Below are 24,737 nucleotides of genomic sequence, written 5' to 3' on the forward strand. Positions count from 1 at the left end.
AAAAACTAAAAACATAATAGCTAATTTACAAGATGGAAGCTATCTAAACAGCACAACTCAAAGCAAGACATAGGAGCAACAAGACGAGTGAAGGAGCGGCGACCAAATCTGAACCCAAGACGTAGCATGGCCACTCTTTCTTCCATTATCGAAGAAGAGAAAAAAATTCTACGCTTAAAGGCGAAAACGTCGGATGTGATCCATGTCAATTTTAGAGAAGTGATCGACGGATGTGGAGAGGAGGAATGACAATTTGATCAAATAACAATTTTACTTGGATAACGAAATAGCAGACGGGTCTCACTATTTCTCAATAGACGTCAATTTGTACAATATATATTGTATTTTGTATTTTTTTTTCCCTAGACACAATATGAATAGACAATTTTTTGTAACAACTCATATTTACATAGAGTTCATTCTGATTTTTCAAATCCTTGTAATTTTAATTGGCGTTGCAATGACAACTTGGGTAAATTTTGAATAATATTTTTTGTGTATATATAAATTTAAATGATTTGACTTGATTTTTATCTAGAAAAAACTCTGAGATGAATTATGGAAACACTAAAATGAGACGAATCGTTCATTCAAACAAAGAACAAACCGCTATGCCACCTTTTCAAATTCAAACGTTGAACTTATATCAATCTATATATAGTTCTTCTATACACTAGCAACTGGATCAATCTATTCATTTACCAAGCCCAGTTTCCATGATTGCTGTCAATCTATACATTTTTCTTTTCATGGACTATCCTCAGTTTTTGTTCATGGCCATTTTATCAAGCCCAATTATCATTATTTCCGTTCATTCAAAATCCTGTTCGGCTCTCCGGAGTGAATGGGAAGTCAAAACACTATTTCTGTGAGAAAAAAAAAAAATTCACTCTCAGGGCCTGTTCGGCGTTTAAATGGGTTGGGGAATGGACATGGTAATTGAACTGATTTTTACTGTGCTCGTGGGAAAAAAAAAATTCAGTCTAAGTGAATTTTCTTTTTTCCACGCGCACAGTAGCGCACCGAACAGGCCCTGAGTGTTTTTTTTTTCCCACGAAAACAGTGATACCGAACAAGACATAAAACTCTAATTAGACATTCTATTCATTCAAAACGAAGTCCCAGGAGGCGAGGATAATTCTAATTTTATTAAAGTTTGAAACAAATTTCGATAAAATACCTATTAATTTAAGATGATGCATGCATTTATCAGATTTTTCTTTAAAATATAATTAAATTTAATATTTTCAACTGAACAAGCACTATTGAATTGTTTTTTTTTTATAAAAAACAGCTACACCGATCCAGCAAATCGATGGAGACAAAAATGTATTTCCTCCACCGATCCTGCGGATCCCCTCCATACAACTTAATAACGAAAAACAATAGCAAATGGCTCCACCATCCCGTGGATCGGTGAAGCAAATGCATTTTTGTCTACTATTCAATGGTGCTTGTTCAGTTAAAAATATTAAATTTAGTTTTATTTAAAAAAAATCCATTTATCATATTAGTTCATATTACCGTTTTCATATTTAATTTTAAAATTATTCACAAGTTATTACTTATAATTATCCATACTATAGATAATGTTCAGTTGACTTACAATCTAACATTCTCGTCTTATAAAATGTGCTTGAAGACAAATTTTATATTTTTTATATGTATAAAAAATATTTGAAAACAATAATTTTATACTGATATAAAAAAAATAGTAATACATTTGAAAAAAATATACAAAATTTGATCTCAAAACACATTTTAATATGAAAATCATACTTAATACATTTTAATATGAAAATCATACTTAATAGTTCGAATTGACTATTTAGATTTAGTAAAGAGAGAAAGAATGTATTGTGTGGTTGGAACATAAACTAATTGTGTATTTGAATTTTTCTAAAAGAAAATTAGAACCAGATAGTGTGTATAGAGTATACCATGGATGATGAAAATCGAAAAAGAATACTTTTAAGCAATAAATAAAATATTAAAAAAGAATAGTTGACAAAGAGGCTCCCGATTATTAAGTTCCTGTTAACTCAAAAGAAAATCTTGTGAGCTAATGAATTTCAATCGTCTAATTTTAAACGGAATTCTGCTTATAACTTAGTTGGGTTTTTAATATTAATACGGATCTAATTTGCATAAATTTTAAAATAAATTAGATAGTTAAAATTTCCTTTTTCCTTTTGAGTTAATTCAGAGGATACAAATTTTTTTTATTTTTTTATTTTGATAGATTCACGCCGTAGGCTACGGAATACAGATATAGCCGTGTCAGTGTATGATGTGTATTGGAAACTAAAAAAAGTACGAATTGGTGGAGACTGGACTCTGAGCTTGCGCTGACGAAGCAACCGAACCTGAACCAAATCCAACGGTTGAACCCAAAGAGAAAAGATTACAAAAAGAGAGTCGCTTTTGCTCTTTCTTACCATCTATTTTGAGACCCACTAGAGGATTCCTCTGTTATTCATCCTACGAATAGCAGGATTGTGTTCGAAGCATCCAACGTCCAATTTCAATCAGACGGACTGGACCAGATTAGAAATGTCCTAGAAGACATCAACAGTATAATCATCATCCGTTCGTATTAGATTGGACGGACCAGATTTTTCTAACGTTATTCTGTTTTTCAGGGGGTAATAACAGAAGATGTATACCCATTTTAGATACTCTCTACACAAAACCTTCCTAAAACCTCACACAAGTCCACTTCAGTCTCACACGCTCTCCCCTCCGTCTCAGTTTCGCACCGAGTAAGCTGAGCTCACACTCTAATGGCTTCCTTCTCTCCGCCGCCTTCCTCCTCCCCATCCCTTCACCTCCTTATACCCAAGCCCGAACCTCCCGAACCCATCTCCGATCTGTCCCAAAACCCATACGTTAACCAGAATCCTGATCCAGGTCACCTTCTCGCAACTAACGGATGCAGCACGTCATCCGACGAAATCAACGATCCGATCATCGCTGAGTACCTCCGCCTGACTCAGCTCTATTCATCTATCGTGATTCCAGACAAAAAAGACCAAAAGGCCCTTGCTTTGGTCGCTGACGACCAGTCGGAACCCAGGAAGAAAAAGGCCAGAGGCGACGGGCTGGTTCGCGTCAACAACCTCAGCCCCGCCGATCATCTCTATCATCGCTTCGTCATCAGACAGGCCCGCATTACCTACGAGTCGCTGAGGTGCTTCTTTGTCCAAGAAAGCATGACCAACCCAAACCTGGTTTCTAAGAAACCATCTGTTATCAAACCGCGAAATCGTGCTGACCTGAAGGCGTCTGTAAAGATGCGAACTTCGGGATTGTACGTACAAAAGGACCCGGACTTGCGGGTTGTGGGGCCGGTGCCGGGAGTCAATATTGGAGATGTTTTCTTCTACCGAGCAGAGCTGATGGTTCTTGGAGTGCACAATCAAATCCAAGGTGGGATTGGATTCGTTCCCGCGAAAATGGTACCCGAAGGAGAGCCCATTGCTACTAGCATTGTTGCCTCGGGAGGATACCAGGATGATCTTGAGGTATTTACCCTTTTTTTACCTTCCATTTGAAGTTTCTGAAATTGTGGAGTTATATGAAAAGGGTGTGGAATTTGTCCTATGGCCTTTGGACCAGATCATCTGATTAAGGTTATTTTCTGATTGTGAAACAAATCTTTAAATTTCTTGGAAAAAAATTTAGAAATATTGTATCTTTCTTCATTACACAACTGCATAAAAACAAATGGCGTCTCTATTAACTCCGTTACACTACTAATCATCGTCGTGAGTTCCATTTTATGGATCAACAGACGAGAACAAAAAAATTCAAATTCCAAATTATGTAGACTACAGAAACTTCTGCTCTTAAATTTTTTAATTAGTTTTCCTGAAAAACTATATTTTCATTCAAATACCTTCAAAAGTTTTCTTCCATCTATTCCGATCAATGGTTTAAATAGCGTTTATCGCGAAATAGCGTACGGGTTAAAAAAATCGCGCTATGCTCAAATAGCGGCGCTATAGCGCGGAATAGCGCGCTATAGCGGCGCTATTTGGGCATAGCGCCATAGCTTTTTTGGTTGGAAAACGCTATAGCGGCGCTATAGCGCCGCTATAGCGCGCTATTTAAAACACTGATTCCGATTAAATGAAGAAATAAAATGAAACCGCATCAATTCAGAATTGTAAGTCACTTCAATTACCCTTGATTCTAGATATATTTTCTGACAAAAACAGATATGTTGAATAGAATAAATAACTAGGAAATGAGAACACGTAATTAATATTAAGCTATGTTCAACAAAATCAAATTAAAACTTAGAGATCAATTGTTGAGCTATATTCAATTAAGAGTCAACTTTGGCTCTCAAACAAGAATTTCTTAACTAATTAATATATGCTTTCATGTTGGTTAATTGTGAATTAGAAGAACATAGAATATTGAACACAGTTTAATCATTCGAAGAATAAGAAACTGTCAAAAGCACAAGTGAGATTTTGATTTGTCATCTCCATCTTTATATTTGTACCTATAATTTCTTGGAATAAATTTGTCATTGAATAACGTTTGTATTTTGTAACAAGCAAAGAAAATTTAAGAGGTAATGGAAACCTCCATTTGCTTGATGATCAGCTTAATATCCAAATAAAGAAACAAATAATTGCCTTGTTTGGTTTAGGGGACGCGAAATGACATTTTCCTATTATTAATTACGTAACTAATTACTCAATCAGACGATTAAGGAGTCCTTCGGACAAGATCTTGTCCAAAGGGCATTGAATCTGATCGGCACCCATATGAAAATACTCCAAGAAAAGAGTTATCGGTTGCTCTCTCTCTCTCTCTCTCTCTCAACCTGAATTGAAAGAAGAAAGAAGAGAGCGTAATAAGTAAATGAATTTTCTCTACTAGTTTTCATTCGTGACTAATAAACGGAGGATGGTAGAAGTAAATTCTAAACCTTTCTTGGGAGGGATCACTTGAACTGGTACTAAATCTTCTGTTTCTTGTCAGTTGGCTTGAACTTCTTTTGAGCTTTTTTTATTGGCTCTTGTGTTTTGTATTGCAAATGACACTAATTTTTATTGTATTATTGTATTTGCAAAGAAATAGGCAACTCGTTTTGTTTTCTGCACCTACACCCAATGGCGAAGCGCTAGGTTCATGCAAAAGACTGACCAAACTGTCTCCACCTTCTTCAATTTTTTCAACCAAAACTGCTCCATAAATAAAAATTAATGTGAACATTATACCAGCATTTAATCTATTATATTGACTTTAATTATCTTTTATTCTTTTTAGTAGTGACAAAAGTAGTCAATTTGAGTTTGTGGCAATAATGTCAAAAGTTCATTGGAATACAACTCTTTATTGTGCTTACCTAATTTAAAGTCTGATATTACTTGTTTCCATGTAATTTTGCAGCCTTCTTGTCAAATTGTTTACTAAAATTCCTTAAGTTTAGATAACATGCCCCTTCAAGTTTAAAATTCATCTTTTGGTTTTAGAACTGCTTTTACTTGATGCTATAAATTAGTTTAGGATTTCAAATGATTTTGTTTGTTTCTGCTAATACGACATAATGTTCTATGATCTGCAAAATCTGCTTGATGCTCTTTCTATCTTTTTCAGTCCCTAAACATAATACACAAAATTGGAAAGCTGGACCGAAAATAATTTTAATCTTTTCCCAAAATGGCACTTGCTAATGTCCTTTCTACAATAACATTAACAACATAAGTCGGTTGATGACAGCTAGGCGATGACATCATCATGTACACTGGCAGCGGGGGTCGTGTTAGGAATCAACCTCATGTGTCGTCAGACCAGAGTCTTGAGCGGGGAAACCTTGCTCTGGAAAGAAGCATGAACTATGGTGTCGAGATCCGTGTTGTACGAGGTGTAATCTTGCAGAAGTATCCTTTGAACCGCATTTATGTGTACGATGGTTTGTACCGGGTTGTTGAATGCCGCCGCAATCGTGGTAAGTCAGGCTGCCATGTATACCTTTTTAAATTGTTAAGGATCAAAGGCCAGGAGAAATCTGGTACCTTGTCAATACGTCTCGCCGGAGAGATCAAGGCCAAGTTGGCTGAGAAGATAATACCAGCTGGGTACATCTGTTCTGACATTTCAGGAGGCATTGAAGCTGTACCTATACCATTCTTCAATGATGTTGATCAGGAGGAGGACCCGTTAGGGTTTGAGTATGTGAAATCCCCAGACTACCCCCTGCCACCAGTCAAAAAAGCATTGAAGGCATGCAGGTGTGAGAAAGAGTGCAAAACCAATTGCCAGTGCATGGGGCGAAACAATAGCGAGCCAGCTTATGATTCGACCGGTATTTTACTTCGGGGCCGACCGATTGTGTACGAGTGTGGAGATACCTGTTCTTGCCCCGCCAACTGTCCAAATCGTGTGACCCAAAGGGGGATGAAACTGCAATTGGAGGTTTTTCGGTCAAAGGACAATATATGGGGAGTCAGATCGTTGGATGTAATCCAAGCTGGTAGTTTCATCTGCGAGTTTAGTGGGGATGTGGTTTTGAAAGAGGAAGTGGATGCAGTTGTGGAGCAGGATCAGAACCAGCTCCTGATTGACCCACTGAGTTTCTTGGAGAGGTGGAGGCAATGGGGTAATGTATCAGAGGTGTTCCCAGATGCAGGGCCCACCAAGGACCCACCGCTCCAGCACAAACCGATATACCTTCTGGATGTTTCTAGGAGGAGGAATGTGGCATGTTACATAAGTCATAGTAGTAGCCCAAATGTGTTTGTGCAGTACATTCTTCATGGGCATGATGATGCTAAATATCCTCGAATGATGATTTTTGCAATGGAAAATATACCGCCTTTGAGGGAGCTTAGCCTTGATTATGGGGGGATGGGTTGATTTTGGAATGGAGGTGACCATTAGCAAATATGAAGCCTTTTTTGGCCTCTTTTGTAAGGTGTGCTTTCTAATCATCCTGTTTTTTTTTTTATTTTTTTTTATCATTTCTTGGGGAAATGGCAAGTACACCATTTTTGGGGTCGTCTTTCTCTGTTGTGAGGAATTGTACCATATTATACTGATATAGATTGTGAAACAGCTCGTAGACCACCTGAAAAAGGAATATGTTTTATTTGACCGTAACCCTACCAGAGGACGACCAATAGGAGATATGTTGGTATATGCTAAGCGATATGTTGATCTGTTTTATACAAGGAGATATGCTCTTTCCATTTAGTACACTGTTCAAGCAAATATAACAGATCAATTTTCCAGAGTTTTATATAATCTTGCTACTAGATCTTATGAATCACTTGTGAGTTTTGTTGTTAAAAAACTATATAGTGGTACTGCTACGTAGCCTCAGTTTCCTGTTTAGGTTGGATATCTCATTGGCTTTCAACAAGCTGCACTGTTTAACTCATACTTGTATCATATTGTCACCATATTATTTTATGTTCAGAACTACGAAAGAGCTGGTACAAAGTTTGTCATAATTGAAAACGCAATATGTTATGCCTAAAGTTGGGTATATATATATTTTTAAATAAAAGTTGGTATCCTATCAATACTTCACGAAAGAGCCGGTACAAAGTTATGTACCTTTTTTTTTAACGAGGCCAATGTCCTTCTTGCTTTCAGGTAGGGCTAAAGAAATCAAGTTCCGGACAAACTGGGTGGATTCGTTCCATAGATGGCATGCAGATTAGCAGAAATGTACATCATTTTGTTCTATTATTAGCAGGGAAGTTGAATGCTAGATCCTTGACATGGAAACCAAAAATATACATCGTGCACCTGTTGTAATTGAAAGGTGTTTATTTTGTTTTAAAGAGGCTTTCAATGGAATGGCTTCATTATAGATCTATCTCTAACTTGAGTTGATGTCTAGTGAGTAGTGAGACCTAGGTAACCAATCAATTTAAACCCAATAACCTTCTCTGTGTGATGCACAATAACCTTCAAATTTTTAAACAACATGCTAGATTCCAACAAATGGCATCCATCAATGCAAACATGTTTTTGTTGGTTCGTTCAGGACTTGGATCGGACAAACTATAACGGGGTAAACATGTATTTAGAAATTTAAATGTGTTTTATTTGAATGAATAACAAAATTAAAAATAAAAATGTAATTTAAGTCTGAATCCATTCAGTTTACACAGTTTTCATAGTTTATAGTTATTATGAGATGTCTGTCAGCGCAATTATGATTACGGATGTAGATACTTGACCTCCATTTTTTTTTTTTGAGAAAAAAAACTAGGATCGTGAGCTTATTTGATTGATATGACCTTCAAAATTTAAAATCAAATTATCATCTAACATATAGTTATTGCATATGAAATTATGAATTCATATACAAATTCAAAACGGATAATAAAAAACAAAAGTTTAAATAGCATTTATCACGTCATAGCGGAATGGATAAAAAAAAGGTACTATCCCTATATTGCACTGCTATAGCTATAGATAATTAATGAGAGAAGATATATAATACTTGTATTCATTAAAATATGATTTTTTACAGAGGTCAGGTTACGTATATATCAGGGGTTTGGGGTGAGCCAGAGTGGAGGAGCTAGAAGGGGGTGGAAAATTTGATGAGGGTAATAAGTAGTAATTGTTCTGTTTACATAGTCAAAGGCACCAAGGTCAGCGCACCCAAAGTTAGGAGAATATGGAGAAGCTAAGTCTGTGAAATAGAATGTATTCCCCTTGCACTCTGCAAATTGACTGGCATCGATAACAATGGCTGAATTTACTCCTAGAAATATTGCACACCCGTCAATATGGTACCTCCCACGCCATTCGCTTTCCCATAAATCTGGTTCCAACAGTGTAAACACCTTCGTCTTATATTGTCCCTTTTCATTTGCCCTCTGGATCCTCTCAATAAGAAGCAAGCATCCCTTGAAGCCTACTATATACCTGTGCGCACAAATCATTGGCGCTATCCGATGCTTAATTTCAATCATTTTTGGATCCGACCCCGACCGCAAATCCACAACATGGAATATTTCATTCATTGCAGATATAACGTAGAAATTTCCATTTAGATAAATTGCATCATCCATCGCCACACCAACACCACGACCCTTTATCACTGTCCAATTTGAGTCGCCGGGCCTCCAAATAGCCGGTGTATTCTTCTCGCCAAACAAAATCATTGCTGTAAAATCTGATCTCATGACCTTTGGATCATGTGATAGGATCCCCTTTGTTACAATTAAACGTTGCATCTCCTCATGATCATGATCAACGAGCGTTGTCACATCAACATTGTCACAAAAAGACGGAAACGGTGGTAGTTGATGGAACTCACGAGTAAATGGATTGATCAGGATGCCTGTTATTTTGATGTCTATAGCGAAAAGCCAACCATGCGAAGATCCAGCGATGTATCGCCCGTATAGCTCGGGAATGTCAATGGAGTAATGCCTGTCCTCTGAAAGGCTATAAAATTTGCGTTTTTTGGTTTCCTGATCCTCTCCAAGTATCAACCAAGGGAGTTGTGGTGCTGGAGAGTGACGCTTCTGCTTCTGCTTCGCGACAAATCTCCAATTTTTGCAAACAGCACTGAATCGGTGATGATCTGGCATTGCAATGAAGCTGGTTATGTATTCGAGCATGTCATTTGGTAGGTTCGACCAATCAGCCATGACTCACAGGATTAATTTAATTACAGCCTGCAAGATTAATTGAAAAGCATAGTCAGGCAGAGGCAGTCTAATATATATATATATAAACCCTCTAGCTACTTTAATCAATAGATTAATTAGTTCAACCCCCAAAAATATTCTAATTAATTCCATATATGCAACAAAATAATGAAATTTCTAATACATACCTTTAGTGCAGAAATTTCCGAACCAAAGAGAGGATTCAACTGGTTTTGGAGTATTATTTGGTGGATGTGAAGAAAAGAGAGGGGAGATTACTTTGTGATCATTAACCAAAGAGAGGGAGGGGGGATTTATAAGGTGGGGGGGTGCTTAAAGGGGCTTGGTTATTTTGATTAAAATATACATTCTAAGTATATATATTTCTATTTTTGTTTTCTAAATTTATTTTTAAAAGTTTAAAAGGGGCTTGGTTATTTTGGTCAAAAAATACATTCTAGAGTGAGTCTATGGTACTATGCATATTACGATTTAGCACTGTGCTACGGCTCTATATTCGAGTTTTCAAATCCTAATGGTCGATCTGAATTGTTCATCTTGTTCTCCATATTAATATGTGTTTGGAGACCAAATTTTACATTTTTTGAAATTTTTTTACTATTTTTTTAGATTTATTGAAAATCACTGTTTTTGGATGGTCCAGAATTTTCAGATCAAGTGATTTTTTAAATATCTAAAAAAGTAGTAAAAAAAATTTCAAAAAATGTAAAATTTGGTCTCCAAACACATATTAATATGGAGAACAAGATGAACGGTTCGGATCGACCGTTAGGATTTGAAAACTCGAATATAGAGCCGTAGCACGGTAACAACCCGTGATATGCATAGTACCATAGACTCACTCTACATTCTATGTATATATTTCTATTTCTGTTTTCCAAATTTATTTTTTAAAGATTTTTTAAACTGCATATATGCGGCCATTTTTATTAATAACCCAAAAAAATAAGGTATTTACCAAAATAACCACAAAATCTGAGTTTTTTCAAATATAACCAAACCGCTAGGTATGCTGGCGGTCCACTTCTATAGCGGACCGCCAAGGACATGGGCGATCTGATAGAGACCCGACCGCCAAAGTTCTGGGCGGTCCGCTTTTTTTTTTTTTTTAGATCTAATTTTTTTGTTAATATTTTCATTTGTGAAGTTTTAGTTTTTTTTTTGCTTAGGGTATTTGCCAAAAAAAAACATTTGATATATTTATAAGCAAAGGTTTAAACAGCGTTTATCATGTCATAGCGTGCCGGCTGAAAAAACAGCGCTATTCTCAAATAGCGCCGCTATAGCGATTTTGGCAATTTTGAAGCGATTTTAGGCCATTTTGAGGCGATTGCTACATGTATTTATTGTTATATTTCATTTTGATTTGATTTGTCAGTTTGATTTGATTTGCCAAAAATAACGGACCATTTCAATTTTGGATAATTTTGGGCGATTGCTACAAGTATAAGACCGTTTCGATGGAATTGCTTAGTTTTAACACTTGATTAGTTATAATTTGACGAAATAGACACGTTGTAATTTCAGAAGACCGTTTCGATGTAAAGCAGAAAAAACATAAAAACCAACATGAAATATAAAATAAAACTGCAATCATAATAATGCTACAGTCCAAAATACATCATAAAAAAACTGCAATCATTTCAAAATACATCATATCCTGCTCCAGCTCCAGCCATATCCTCATCAGACGACGGGCCCTCTCTAGGCGCAGGCCGTGGTCCCCACCGTCTAGATTTAGGCATACTACATTTACAAAAAAAAATATTAAACAATCACAAATTAAGAAGAGGAAAGGTCTTTGTCCACTAGCTAGATCTAGGCATACTACATTTTATGGTTTATATTTTGAAATTTTACAGTATACATGATTCTTTGCAGGTTGTAGTTTAAGCTGAAATGTAACATTTTTTACATTTTATCTTACAGTATACATGGTATTATTTTATGGTTTAGATTTAGAAATTTTACAGTATACAAGATTTAAAAATTATCAATTTTGTTCTTAAACCCTAACCCTAAACTATCAATTTTAGTTTTTAACCGTAAACCCTAACCCTAGATTTTTATTAATAACCCAAAATTGAAGCAATTCAACAAATTCGACCATAATTTTACAATTCCAAAGCCGATATCCAATTAATTTTATTCAAGTATAGCCCAACAACAAAGTCATGGCCCCAATTCCATACAAATTCAACCAACCACAATCTTACGAATTAAACCAATTAATTTACATATTCAACCGATTAATTTACAAATCCAACCAATTAACACAATTAATTTACAAATTTAACCAATTAACCCTAAAAATTCTCACACTTGCACCTTAGTCATATAAACCATACACCTAAGCAAAAAAAAACACTAAAACTTCACAAATGAAAATATTAACAAAAAATTAGATCTAAAAAAAAATTAAAAAAAAAAAAAGCGGACCGCCCAGAACTCTGGCGGTCGGGTCTCTATCAGACCGCCCATGTCCTTGGCGGTCCGCTATAGAAGTGGACCGCCAGCATACCTGGCGGTTTGGTTATATTTGAAAAAACTCAGATTTTGTGGTTATTTTGGTAAATACCTTATTTTTTTGGATTATTAATAAAAATGGCCGGCATATATGTATTCTGAATTTGGGGTAAGATCGAACACGAAAGTCATAGGATTTTCTGTAACGATTACAACATATGCAAGATTTCTTTGGTTCAACTCTCCAGTGAAATTTTATCATTAAATTTTACGTTAGGATTTTGAAAAATAATTAAGACAGGAAAGTTGTATGTTTTGAAGTTAGGTTTCTAGATATATCTAATTTATTCTATTTTGAATGAGGAGGGTTCAAATGCACCCAAATTTTTGTGCACCCAAATGCACTCTATATTTCAAATCCTTTTTCTCCGTTTTCAAAGTCCGAATAGTCAATCCGAACCGTTAGATGCGATCTATATATTAAGATGTGCTTGGAGACCAAATTTTACATTTTTTGAAATTTTTTTACTATTTATTAAGCCACTTTGAAAATCGCTGATTTTATATTTTCTGGACCATTGGATCAGCGATTTTCAAAGTGGCTTAATAAATAGTAAAAAAATTTCAAAAAATGTAAAATTTGGTCTCCAATCACATCTTAATATATAGATCGCATCTAACGGTTCGGATTGACTATTCGGACTTTGAAAACAGAGAAAAAAGATAGGGTGCATTTGGATGCACAAAATTTTGGGTGCATTTGAACCCTCCTCATTTTGAATTATGACAAAAACAATTATGATTAAAATTCTAACAGATGCGTACCATATATTACTTTTCAGAATTTTGTAATTAGTTATTTTCTGATTTTCAAAATATTTGTAGATTTCAAAACACTTAAATAAAATAATATTTCAGAATATTATTATAGATGTCTTAATTTGATTGAATAAATTTCCAAATAATCTATATAAGATTGTAGTTTTTAGACTTATTTAATTATCTTTCCTAACTTAATTATTAAAATACTATATTTGTTCTTCACTTAATTTATATTCCTCCCAAAAAAATGCTATCAATATGATGCAAAATAATCTATATTCTTCAAATAGCTTATGCTTAATTTTGAATATTTTTTCAGTTATTAATATCATATGTATATTTTTTAAATAATGTTACAGTACATACAGACAAAAAATAGATAGTTGTTATCTTCCAATCTATTTTTTTTTCAATTACTTTATTGAAGACATACAATTATTTTCCAATCTATTTGTGTCAATCTACTTTTTAATATAACTGAAATACATTAGGTGTAGATTTTAACAGCCAGCTATTTATGTCAATCTACTTTTTAATCTACTATTTGTGTCAATCTACTTTTTAATCTACTATTTGTGTCAATCTACTTTTTTATTGATAGTAATTATAAAATTCAGATGTACGGAAATACATAGAGTATCTCGTTTTTAACCAATATAGTAAGATCGTCAGTACAGATCACGATCCACATTTTATAGATTGTGGGCATTGACAACAATCCATCTTAAAAAAGAAAAAAAAAAAGATGGATCATTGTGAATGCCCACGATCCATAAACAGTTGGATCGTGATCCGTGCTGACGATCTTTCTATATTAGTTGAAAACGAAGTACTCTATCTATTTTCATACATTTTTTTTATAATTACTATGAATAAAAAATTCCGTTTTCGCTCAAAGCAGCGAAGTGGTGAGATTTTTTTTAAAAGAGCTCAAAACAGCGAAAGATGTGAGAGAGAAGCTTCTAAAAATGAGCGGCCATTTTTATTAATACCCAAAAAAAAAAACATTTTTACAATAATAACCTGACAATTTTTTTTTTTTTAAATCTGACCAGACCGCCGGTAATTGGGGCGGTCCGATTCCATACCAGACCGCCAGGACCCTGGGCGGTCCAGTAGGGACCAGACCGCCGGTAATTGGGGCGGTCCACTATGCTGCCATATAGCAGCTCTGTCTGCTGTCTCTCTAGCACAGTATCATTTATTAAACCACAGAGAAGAAAGAGAGAGCGATTTTGAAGCGATTTTAAGCGATTTAGAGGCGATTGCTACAGGTATATTATTTTTTATTTAATTATTTTATGTTTAATTTTTAATTAATAATTATTATACCCGCAGTCTGTAAAAACTATAAATTAGGCTTTAAGTAATATTATAATTAACTTTTAAATTCCAAAAAATAATGAATCTATTATACTGTAATTCTTATGAATGTTTTTTTTTAAATGTAGTTTGTTAAGGACAAAATGCTGGTTGCACTGTACGTGGGCGGTAGGCTAATTAAGGGTGCAGATGGCGTGTATTACTCGAAAGATGCCTCATTCGGCTTGCAGGTTAATGAAAGAACCACATTTATTGAACTTAAGCAACTAGTATATGAAAAGACTGGTGTGAACCCCGACCGGTATGAATTAGAATTGGCTACCCGAATTGACACACAACGGGCTGGGGCGGGTAGACCTTACTTTGTGAGTTTTCCTATAACAGATGAGGAGTTGTGGAAGGCTGTGTACCAACAATTTGAGTCTAGGGGGGTCGCTATGATAGACTTATATTCCAGGAGGGTTCCCCAGGCCGGGGCTAGACCTTTTAGTGCGGCTGGGGCTGGACCTTCTAGGGCTCCCCCTGCTGGACCTTCAGGTTATGACAATTCGGCTTATGACAGCCAGGGGTACCACCACTCCCCTCATGACAGCCAGGGGTACCACCACTCCCCTCATGACAGTCAGGGGTACCACCACTCCCCTCATGACAACCAGGGGTACCACAGTCCCTGTTATGACAACCCGGGGTACCATAACTCCCGTGAGTTTACTGAAGTTGTACCACCACCACCACCACCGCCCAGACAGACACCCATAATCCCTACATTTCCAGCTATACCAGAGTCATTACCGATACAGTTATCCGTTAATCCAAATGATACTAATATTGATGTTGATGCTATTGATGCCATACCGGAAAGAGAAATGGAAACCGGAGATGAATACCAAGGAATTTGGGAATCTGATGACTTATCAGATGGTGATGCAAATGTACCAGGTTTGTCCAGGGAAGAAAAATTCCCAATCAGGGGTCGAGGGAATAGGCATCCTGTCGCCACATTCAACGATACCACAGCTTTTGAAGAGGCTGACATTAGTTTCTTTGGTCCTCGTGTTGTATACAATCGTGAACTTGCCCCAGGGCAAGTCTATACCAACATAGATGAACAGCTTTGCCACATTTATAACAGAAGAACATATCCACCATATCTCCCTTCAGCTCACATAAGCAGCACTGTCCCCATCCAGGTGGAGGGACCCTGTCCACCCAGCCTTCCATCAGCATTTTTCTAATTGATGAATCAAGAGTGCTCAGAAATTCTTCATTATTTTTGGGTGAAAACAATCTTTCCAAATTCCGCATCGCGTAGGCTTCAGCCGTCCAAAAATTATTAATGAGTGCTCTTTTTGCTTCGCGTTCGGTTTCAGTTCTTCCTCTATTTTTTCCAACTTTGGGTGCCATTATAACTAGGGTTTCAAGTGACAACAATTGATTAGGAAGGCTAATTATGTGCGTAATTAAATACTAACTGTACAGTAATTGATTAGGAAGGCTAATTATGTGCGTAATTAAATACTAACTGTACAGTAATCAACGACTAATTAGAAAATAATAACAAAATATTTAAAAAATAATTGACATAAATATTTTAAAAATAATTAAAATAAATATTTTAAAAATAATTAAAATAAATATTTAAAAATTAATTAAAAGAAATATTTACAATTTTTACAAATAATTAAAAGAAATATTTAAAAAATAATTAACTAAATAACATACTTACAATTTTTAAATTTCTAAATTCAAACAACAATGTTGCATAATATAAAAAAAAATTATGATTTTCCTAAGAATATTCGGAACCATTATATTAAATGATATAATATATTAATATTTGTATTTAAGTGGTCAATCCAAGCTACAAATAGTAGGGTCCTCATATCAGATATATAAGGCTTAAAATTATAAGTATAACCAATTACAAGTGCATAAATAGAATAATAGATACATAAATAGTTATTAAAGGAGAAGCTTCCATAAACATACAATTTAACAGAGTTATGACTTATAATTCCTAATCAATTCTTACAAATTCTTAAAAATTATCAATTTTGTTCTTAAAACCCTAAACTATCAATTTGAGTTTTTATCCGTAAACCCTAACCATAAATTTTTATTAATAACCCAAATTTTAACCAATTCGACAAATTCGACCACAATTTTACAATTCTAAAGCCGATATCCAACTAATTTTATTCAAATATAGCCCAACAACAAAGTCATGGCCCCAATTCCATACAAATTCAACCAACAACAATCTTACGAACTAAACCAATTAATTTACAGATTCAACCGATTAATTTACAAAACCAACCAATTAACACAATTCATTTACAAATTTAACCAATTAACCCAAACCCTAAACCCTAATCGGGTCGCCTTCCGGGAAAATCAACAACCCGGGAAGGTCACAAGCAATTCGGAACAACCAATTCATAACGAGTTTTGATTTAGATAATTACCTGAGATAGCTTGAACACACAACGAGTCAGCGGGTTGCGGTCGGTTTCGAGATCCTTCGCTTCGCCTCCAAACCTTCCCAAAAGCACCAAATCACGATCAATGTACCACAAAGACACCCCTACGAGAGAGAGAGGGGCAAAAATATTCAAAATTGGTTAGAGAGAGAGAGAGGGAGAGTGAGGCAGAAAGAGAGAGAGAGGGAGAGAGAGAGGCAGAAGAGAGAGAGAGGGGCAGCAGAGAGAGAGAGTGCACCTGGCGGAGCCGAGCGGCGGGCGTGGCGGAGCTGGGCGGGCGTGGCGGAGCTGGGCGGGGTGGGGGGCGCGGCGCTGCGCTTTTCTTTTTTTTTTTCGTTCTGGTTCGGTAAACAGAGAAAGGAAGAAGGGGAGGGGGGGCTAACGGGTCGGGTATCTGGCAGCATAGTGGACCGCCCCAATTACCGGCGGTCTGGTCCCTACTGGACCGCCCAGGGTCCTGGCGGTCTGGTATGGAATCGGACCGCCCCAATTACCGGCGGTCTGGTCAGATTTAAAAAAAAAAAAATTGTCAGGTTATTATTGTAAAAATGTTTTTTTTTTTGGGTATTAATAAAAATGGCCGAAAAATGAGTGTTTACTTTTCTTTACACTTCATTAATAATTGATATTTTTTTTTATTGACAACCGATCTTAGTTGTCATTTCCGACTGAATTCTGAAAAGAAAACAAAGTTGTCACTGAGAAAACAATTTCTACTTTGAGATGTGTGCAATAAAACTATTCTCAATTCCTAAATCTCTAAAACAAATATCATTCAAAATGTGTAATCAATTTTATTTTGAACAATAATTACAATGTTTTCTCTGACATCTGATTTTTTTAAATTAAAATTTGAGAAATAAAGTTGAGCTTTTTATTACCTAGCTAAGTTTAAACGTGAGATTTGCATTGAGATTCGTGCAAATATATTTAAAACTTAAAAATTTAAATAGCTCCTTGAATCTAAATGTTTATACGAATTTTAATACAAATCGGACGGTTTAAATCTGACTTTTGATGAGACTTTGTCCAAAGTCATTTGAACAAAACCCTCACCCATCAGTATAATATAATATGGTACAATTTGCCATTTCCCTAAGAAATGATAAAAAAGTTAAAAATAAAAACAGGATGATTACAAAAGAGGCCAAAAAAGGCTTCATATATGCTAATGGACACCTGCATTTCCAAACTCAACCAGCAAAAGAACGAGAAATCCATAACCAGCACTGAACGGCGCAAATAATCAAGATGCAAATATGTAACCTCTCTAAAAAATCATATTTCAATGAATACAAGTATTATATATCTTCTCTCATTAGTTTTACTTTCACGATCCAGATTTAAGAAATCCTGCTGATTCACCATGCAACAAAATTACAACCACTCACAACAAAATCATACACCCTGATATGACACAGAAAGAGAAAAAAAAAAAGAGAAAGGGTTTTAATTGTGTTTCCTATTTATTTAACAACAACAGAGAGCTAGATCCAATTTGGCCGCTGCATCCTGCATTCCTGCTATAAGGTTAAAATACAACTGATTACAACAAACAAAAAGATAATATCACAGGAATGTATATAGAAGTGCATATAAAATAAATTCAAGCAAATTCAAGCACTGATAAAAGAAACAGGTCTAGTCTACCAGAATAACCTGAATAGGTGACTGGTTCAACCTAACAAAGTTTATCTGAAATGTCAAGTTAATCCAATTTTTTTTTAACCCAAATTCAATTGGACACTACTGTAATAACCTAAATCCTGAAATTAATACGAAGCTCGATGGACTCAATGGTGATAGTTACAGTGCTCCAGAAAGGTACCAGTCCGCTGTACCGAAATCATGGATAGTGAAACAACCGATATGAAAAACAATAGCTACTTTAGCTGGTATTAAGTTGCACTGCTCCTAGAAGGGGTATCATTCATAATCAGTAATTACGATCTCAAATAAATAAATAAAAAGAATGAATAAATCACCAACCTTTACGTGTAAGAGTTGTAGTTTCGAAACATTGATGGAGGAATCCCTTGTGAATATTAAATAGTTGGGTAGCTTGACCTCCAACATTTACTCAAAAAACCATGGTCGAGGGTGATACTTCTCAGAGGGGGGATATTCTCCATTGCAAACACTGCCATTCTTGGAAACTTAACATTGTCATGCGAGTACAGCACAAATTGGATAAATGCATTTGGGGCCTCGCTATGACTAATATAGCTCGCAACATTGCGCCTTTTTGAGATATCCAAAAGGTAACCCGGCTGTTCCTCCAGAGATGGTGTCTCAGTTGGCTTCCACTCAGGAAAGACAGCAGATAGGTCCCCCCAGTAATGCCACCTTGGAGGGAACTTTCTTGGGTCAATCAGAGTTGTTTGATATTCTGAACCTGGCTTAACCATATCTCTCGAAACCACATCACCACTGAATTGACATATGAATGTGCCGGCCGGGATTGGGTCAAGAGACCGTACCCCCCATTTGTTATCTGTTGACCTGAACACCTCTAATAGGTACCTCAAACCTTTCTGACTTACCCGGTTAGAACATGTGGCAGGACAATAACAACCATCCCCACACTCATACACGACCGGTCGGCCTTGTAATAAAATCCCGTTATCATATGCAAATGTACCACCGTTTCTATCTTTGCAGGAGCACTTGTCAGAGCAATTGGAGTGGCATTCACATCCCATCATAGCTGACTGTTTTGATGAAGAGGGGTATTTAGGGGACTTCAAGTACTGGTACAACATGGGGTCTTGCTTATTGTCTACATCATTAAAGAATGGTACTGTCATTGCCTCCTCCTTATGAGATATATCTGGGTTTACATACCCTGATGGTACGGTTCCCTTAGCCAACTTAGTTTTTGTCTCAGCAGCAATACAAACTGTTTTACTTCCTGATTGGCATTGTCCCGGAATACGCTGCAATATAAATTGGTACAAACGGCAGCCAGATTCACTGTTGTTAGGCCTGCAATCAATAACTCTGTACAAGCCATCATACACGTAGAGCTTCCGATTAGAGTTGACCGCAAGTTGCATACCTCGGATAACACGGACCTCAGTTCTATACTTCATACTATGCTTTAGAGCTAAGTTGCCTCTCTCAAGGCTCTGGTCAGCTGACACATGAGAGTCTTTACGGCTTTTACCACCACTTCCTGTGTATAATAACAATTCGTCTCCACACTGTCATAAAAATTAAGAGAAAGGGCATTAGATGGAGTTTGCATTTACACCAACTTTACCATGCCCCATGCACCTGTCTATACCAAATAGAGCAGAGCTATTTTGAGGGAGAAATTGCATACAACAAAGGGAAGGCCCTGTACTGAAGTCAAGGAAACTGCTATGATGCAATTGAAACAAAGCCAGTACTGATCCATTGGAAGGGTGCAGGGTCTATTACGGTTTCTGTCACATCCATTCTGGTTCCTGAAACTATATGCTTCAGAATACTCATAGCTATGAACTCATTCTCATTAAATACGTTTGGTTCTGTTTATATTTAATTTAATTTGGTCCAACTAAATTTTCAAATCGCGGGTGGGGAATAAAAAATGATAAAACAACCCTCCGTTTTTTAGGCTTCAAAAATTGTGCTTGGTTATGTAAGGATACCAAATTGAACATTCAATCTTTATCAACACGAATATTTAGTGCTTAATTGCCAGTATTAGCACTCTTAAGAATTTGATTAAGAACTCTCTTTTTTTCCTTCATTGCAACATTCTACATTAATTATCTCCTATCAAATCAACATGTAAATTCAGTATTAATAGTACAGCGTGCTAATTTTTTTATGGAATTTGAAAAATAATACTTAATCAAATTCTTAAGAGCACTAATACTAGTAATCAAGCACTAAATACTCATCTTGGTAGAGATTGAATGTTCAATTTGGTATCCTTAAATAACCAAGAGCAACTTTTGAAGCCTATAAAAACAAAGGGTTGCTTTATCATTTTTTATCCCCACCTGCTAATAGAAAACTTAGTTGGAACAAATACTTAAATTTAACACAGAAAGAACAGAACCAAAAGTACTTAAAGAGAGAGCTCAGAAAAATATCCTGGATTAAACCCCAGTAATGACTGTATCCTAACAGAAAACTATGTTTCTTGTTGTTTCTTGTACATCACTGCAACAAATTCCAAAGAAATATAATATACTTGACCTTACCTAATCACATGTTTCTAAGATAACAAACCAATGCAGCAAAATGTGTTATTATACCTCTCTGTCATTTTCATAGCCACCAGAAGCAACGACACTAATTGCAATCGGCTCCTTCTCTTCGACAAATGAACATGGTGCAAAACCAATGCCGGCCTGGGTTGGACCATGCAATCCAAGGAGGCTCAGCTCGGCACGGTAAAAGAAAATATCACCGATTTCGACCCCTGGTATGGGCCCAAGAATCCGCTGGTCATCAGGCCGCATGTACTGTATCACCTGCGACCCAAGCTTGCGCATCTCACTGAATGCATGCATGTCAGAGCGGTCCAATTTAGTTGCCTTCCTGACATGTGGGTCTGTGATGTACTCAAGGTGGTAGTGGCACCGTAGTGATTCATACGTGATTCTTACTCCGCGATTCAGTGCACGCCACTGTAACATCTCTTCCTGGGACCTAGCATTAGTTTGAATGAGCTCCTTTGGTTGTTTGAACTGCTTTCTGTCACGTTTCATTGGCGATTCTTCCATAGCACTTTCCACCAGAGCAAGGGCATTCTCGTCATTATCTCCCTGAGTGAGAGAAGAACTGTAAGCAGTGAGGTCCTCGTCAGGATTGTCGGATTCGGATGGAGCAATATGATTTGATCGAATGTTGCTAAGCTCAGGTGAAAGAATGCTATTGGGCTTAGGGGTCGGGTTTTGGAATTGTATGGTGCTCGGTGCGTGGTGTTGGAGCTGATCAGGCAAGACGATGTCGAGGAGCTTGGGTGATTTCTGAGAGGCTGTTGCCATTAGATGGGGATGATTTGAGCTGACAGAGGAAGTGCTGAAATTATGAAATGTTGAATTCTTGTATTCCAAAATCTTGAATGTTTCTCAGAGCAGGTCTGTTTATATAGACCTTCAATTACAACAGAAATTATCTAACTAACTACCAACAAACTTAATTACAAACTATAGCTATTTACAAGTTTGCCCTTCCAGATAGTCTTCACTCTTCACTCTTCAGTTTTGTCTGAAACAGTGGAGTCCAACGTACACTTGAGTTTAGATCCGGACCGTCCAATCTGTTTGATACAAATATTTAAGGGATCCCGTGCATTCCATTGATCCGAATTCTAATCAAACGGTCCGATTTCAATATCAAAATTTGAGTTATCTCAGATGTCCGATTTCAATATCAAAATGTTGCAAACTAAAGCGGCACCATCCTCTCCCTTTCTTTCTACATTTGTTTTTTTTAACTAGTTTATGTACATGTATACGTCTAGAAAGAAAATTAGCCATGGCGTGATCAATTACGTCACGTCACATCACACGTATCGATTATGTGACGTGGCTTGCGTGCCGCATGACGTGATCTCATTCGAGCGAAAATTACACGTCATGTTACGCGAACCAATCACATCACATAACGTCACGGTTGAAACATAGAGTATCCAGTTTTTTTTGTACGTATAGAATATCCAAGTTTCTTTTTTAGTGTAGGTTCAGTGATACTGGTACTCACTTATTTTTATTCTCTAGTTTAGTCTCATAAATATTTATAATTTGAATTTTTAAACTAATATCAAATGTCCAATGGCCTTTCCTAAAAAAACAAAAATTTGCAACATTATTTACTTATTTTATAATTTTATAATTTTTTTATATCTTTTTCTGAATTTTCAACAATTTAAATTAACATATAAAAAAAAGTTTTACGTGACTAATTTACGTCATGTCACGTATGGTCACGGCATAACTACATGTGACGTGATCATTCGTATGACGTGACCATTTGTTACTATTTTAATCATGTCACGTGAAAAAAAAAATTAATCACGTCACGCAAACAAATTACGACGTGTTTGTCACGTCACGTCATGACGTGTCACGTATTTCCTTCTCTATACACGACTACCATTTGTTGTTGGTTCTTGGCTTCTTGCTAAAAAGGATATATGTGTCAACCTATGCAAAAGGGAGGGCACCCGATTTTTTTATATATATTCAAAAAATGAATAAAATTTTAAAAAATAACTAACTAGCTATTAAAATTGCAAAACTACCCAAACCGGTTAACCAATAACCGGACTCAAATCAATTTTCCGGACCCTTTGAAATAGTCCGGTTAACCATTAACCGGAAATTTGATTTAAGTCCGGTTATTGGTTAATCGAATTTGTGCATTTTTTTTTTTTAAACATAATTTTTTTTTGTATTAAAATATTAGAAATGTTGAATATATTTCTTTGAAAATAGATGGAATACAATATAATTTGATTTATTAGAAAGACTGCAACAAATAACCCGGATCAATATTTTTCAGGCCGAATTTTTCGCGGCTGTAAGAAAAATTAATATATTTATGTGTTATTGGAAAAAAAAAAAATGTTTGGATTGTGAGTTATTGATCCCGATTCAAAAATCACTTCTAGGTAATTCAGAAAATATTGTGATATTTCTAGTACATTTAATTTATTAAAAGTGATAACTATTTTTGAAAAAAAACAAAAACTTTAATTTATTTAATGATTGTTTTTCAAAAAGAATTCTCAAAATAGATAGAGTAAAAATAAAAATATATTAAAGAATGGGTAAAAATAAAAATGTCGGTGTGAAACGTTGTCATGCCAGTATATATTTTACAAGAGGTGAAACGATAACTGTCACACCCCAAACTAGGAATTCTGGATTAATGTGTGATCAACCTCGCCTTGTGCTTAATTAATCATTAAGCACGCAAGGCTAATTATAAATAATAAATCAAACAGCAGCGGAAGCAAAATAATATAAATATCAAGCATCAGTCACATAGCAAATAAATAAGCATACACATACATAACATATAATTCGATCCATCTCGTATCCAAATAACACCATCTATAGAAGGGGATACATGATCTATCGAGCCCGTATATATAACATAGGAAATACAGGACTCGTAAATCTAATAAAAAGCCTAACCCTAACTAGGTCAAGTAGTGTGGCCCTCGGGGACAGCTCCTGACATCTCCTGCTGCGGACCGCCAGAACTTGTACCTAAAACCCACGAAACAACTTGTGAGTGAGCGACGAATCGCCCAGTATGTGACCCAGAATTATCCCCTCAGGGATCCTCTAAGGTCAAAACACTTTTATTTATAAAATGAATACAATTAAAATATGCACATGTGTGAACCTATATCAATAGCTAATATAATTTATAATACTTTTGAATGATGTCATGATGCGATTATTCTATTATGCCAACATGTGAAATAAACCCAAAATAAAATCAAAGTGTAATATCGGATATAAATCAAGTCGGAATCCAGTACTCCTTGCACTGTGTGCCCAAATACAATAATAATAATAGTAATATGGATATAGTAAATCACCCCGTGCCGTGCCAATAGGATAACAAGATCCAGCAATATAATCTAAGGACTGTGATCAGAGTGCAATGATACACGTTGCCTAGTGACATCGAGCATTGCCCCACAAGAACAGCACACTAGCCGATGGTTATATCAAAATCCGGTGTGTCATCTCGCCTAACGATTCATCACCCAAACATATCCAATAGGAGAAATCATACAATGCAAGTCGTAAAAAGTTAATCTCTTCCCTCATAAGCAAGAGAGAATTCTACCGTCCGGCCAGACCAATAGGACATCAGGGGCTCGACTCGAGCTCGACCCCGTGCACCAAGGCTCGTCGACCTTGTGCACTTGCACTTCATTCCTCAAGACCCGCATTGGACCTTGGGAACTTCCATTCTAGGCAAAAGTAGCTCCTAATGTAGGGAAGGAATAAATTCCCGAATCGTA

The 24,737-nt window shown here is 36.0% G+C and overlaps 3 protein-coding genes and 1 pseudogene across 3 annotated transcripts; 2 read left to right on the forward strand and 2 right to left on the reverse strand.

Moving 5' to 3' along the window:
* The first annotated feature begins 2,700 nt into the window (after positions 1 to 2,700).
* On the forward strand, positions 2,701 to 7,801 carry LOC144576051 (histone-lysine N-methyltransferase family member SUVH2-like). Its single transcript, XM_078326294.1, has 3 exons — positions 2,701 to 3,524; positions 5,740 to 6,934; positions 7,618 to 7,801. Exons 1-2 carry the CDS (start codon positions 2,784 to 2,786, stop codon positions 6,874 to 6,876), a joined length of 1,878 nt encoding a protein of 625 aa, XP_078182420.1. The 5' UTR covers positions 2,701 to 2,783; the 3' UTR covers positions 6,877 to 6,934; positions 7,618 to 7,801.
* Positions 7,802 to 8,525: 724 nt separating this feature from the next.
* On the reverse strand, positions 8,526 to 9,638 carry LOC144543960 (F-box/kelch-repeat protein At1g57790-like). Its single transcript, XM_078292407.1, has one exon. It carries the CDS (start codon positions 9,636 to 9,638, stop codon positions 8,526 to 8,528), a length of 1,113 nt encoding a protein of 370 aa, XP_078148533.1.
* Positions 9,639 to 14,005: 4,367 nt separating this feature from the next.
* Positions 14,006 to 18,623, forward strand: LOC144543961 (uncharacterized). The gene is made up of 3 exons (XM_078292408.1): positions 14,006 to 14,221; positions 14,399 to 15,328; positions 18,534 to 18,623. Exons 2-3 carry the CDS (start codon positions 14,414 to 14,416, stop codon positions 18,621 to 18,623), a joined length of 1,005 nt encoding a protein of 334 aa, XP_078148534.1. The 5' UTR covers positions 14,006 to 14,221; positions 14,399 to 14,413.
* Positions 18,624 to 18,795: 172 nt separating this feature from the next.
* LOC144543962 (histone-lysine N-methyltransferase family member SUVH2 pseudogene) lies at positions 18,796 to 21,735 on the reverse strand (annotated as a pseudogene).
* Between the last annotated feature and the right edge of the window lie 3,002 nt (positions 21,736 to 24,737).

This window comes from Carex rostrata, chromosome 25 (assembly GCF_964058835.1).
Source record: "Carex rostrata chromosome 25, lpCarRost1.2, whole genome shotgun sequence".
Classification (NCBI taxonomy): Eukaryota; Viridiplantae; Streptophyta; class Magnoliopsida; order Poales; family Cyperaceae; genus Carex; species Carex rostrata.

What these genes read in the sequence shown, in the direction of transcription:
- LOC144576051 (XM_078326294.1), top strand. Translation starts at nt 2,784, where the DNA reads ATGGCTTCCTTCTCTCCGCCGCCTTCCTCCTCCCCATCCCTTCACCTC. An exon ending in GATACCAGGATGATCTTGAG is followed by an intron (nt 3,525 to 5,739) that starts GTATTTACCCTT and finishes GGTTGATGACAG; the next exon opens with CTAGGCGATGACATCATCAT.
- LOC144543961 (XM_078292408.1), top strand. Translation starts at nt 14,414, where the DNA reads ATGCTGGTTGCACTGTACGTGGGCGGTAGGCTAATTAAGGGTGCAGAT. An exon ending in GTTTCTTTGGTCCTCGTGTT is followed by an intron (nt 15,329 to 18,533) that starts GTATACAATCGT and finishes ATTAATACGAAG; the next exon opens with CTCGATGGACTCAATGGTGA.
- LOC144543960 (XM_078292407.1), bottom strand. Translation starts at nt 9,638, where the DNA reads ATGGCTGATTGGTCGAACCTACCAAATGACATGCTCGAATACATAACC.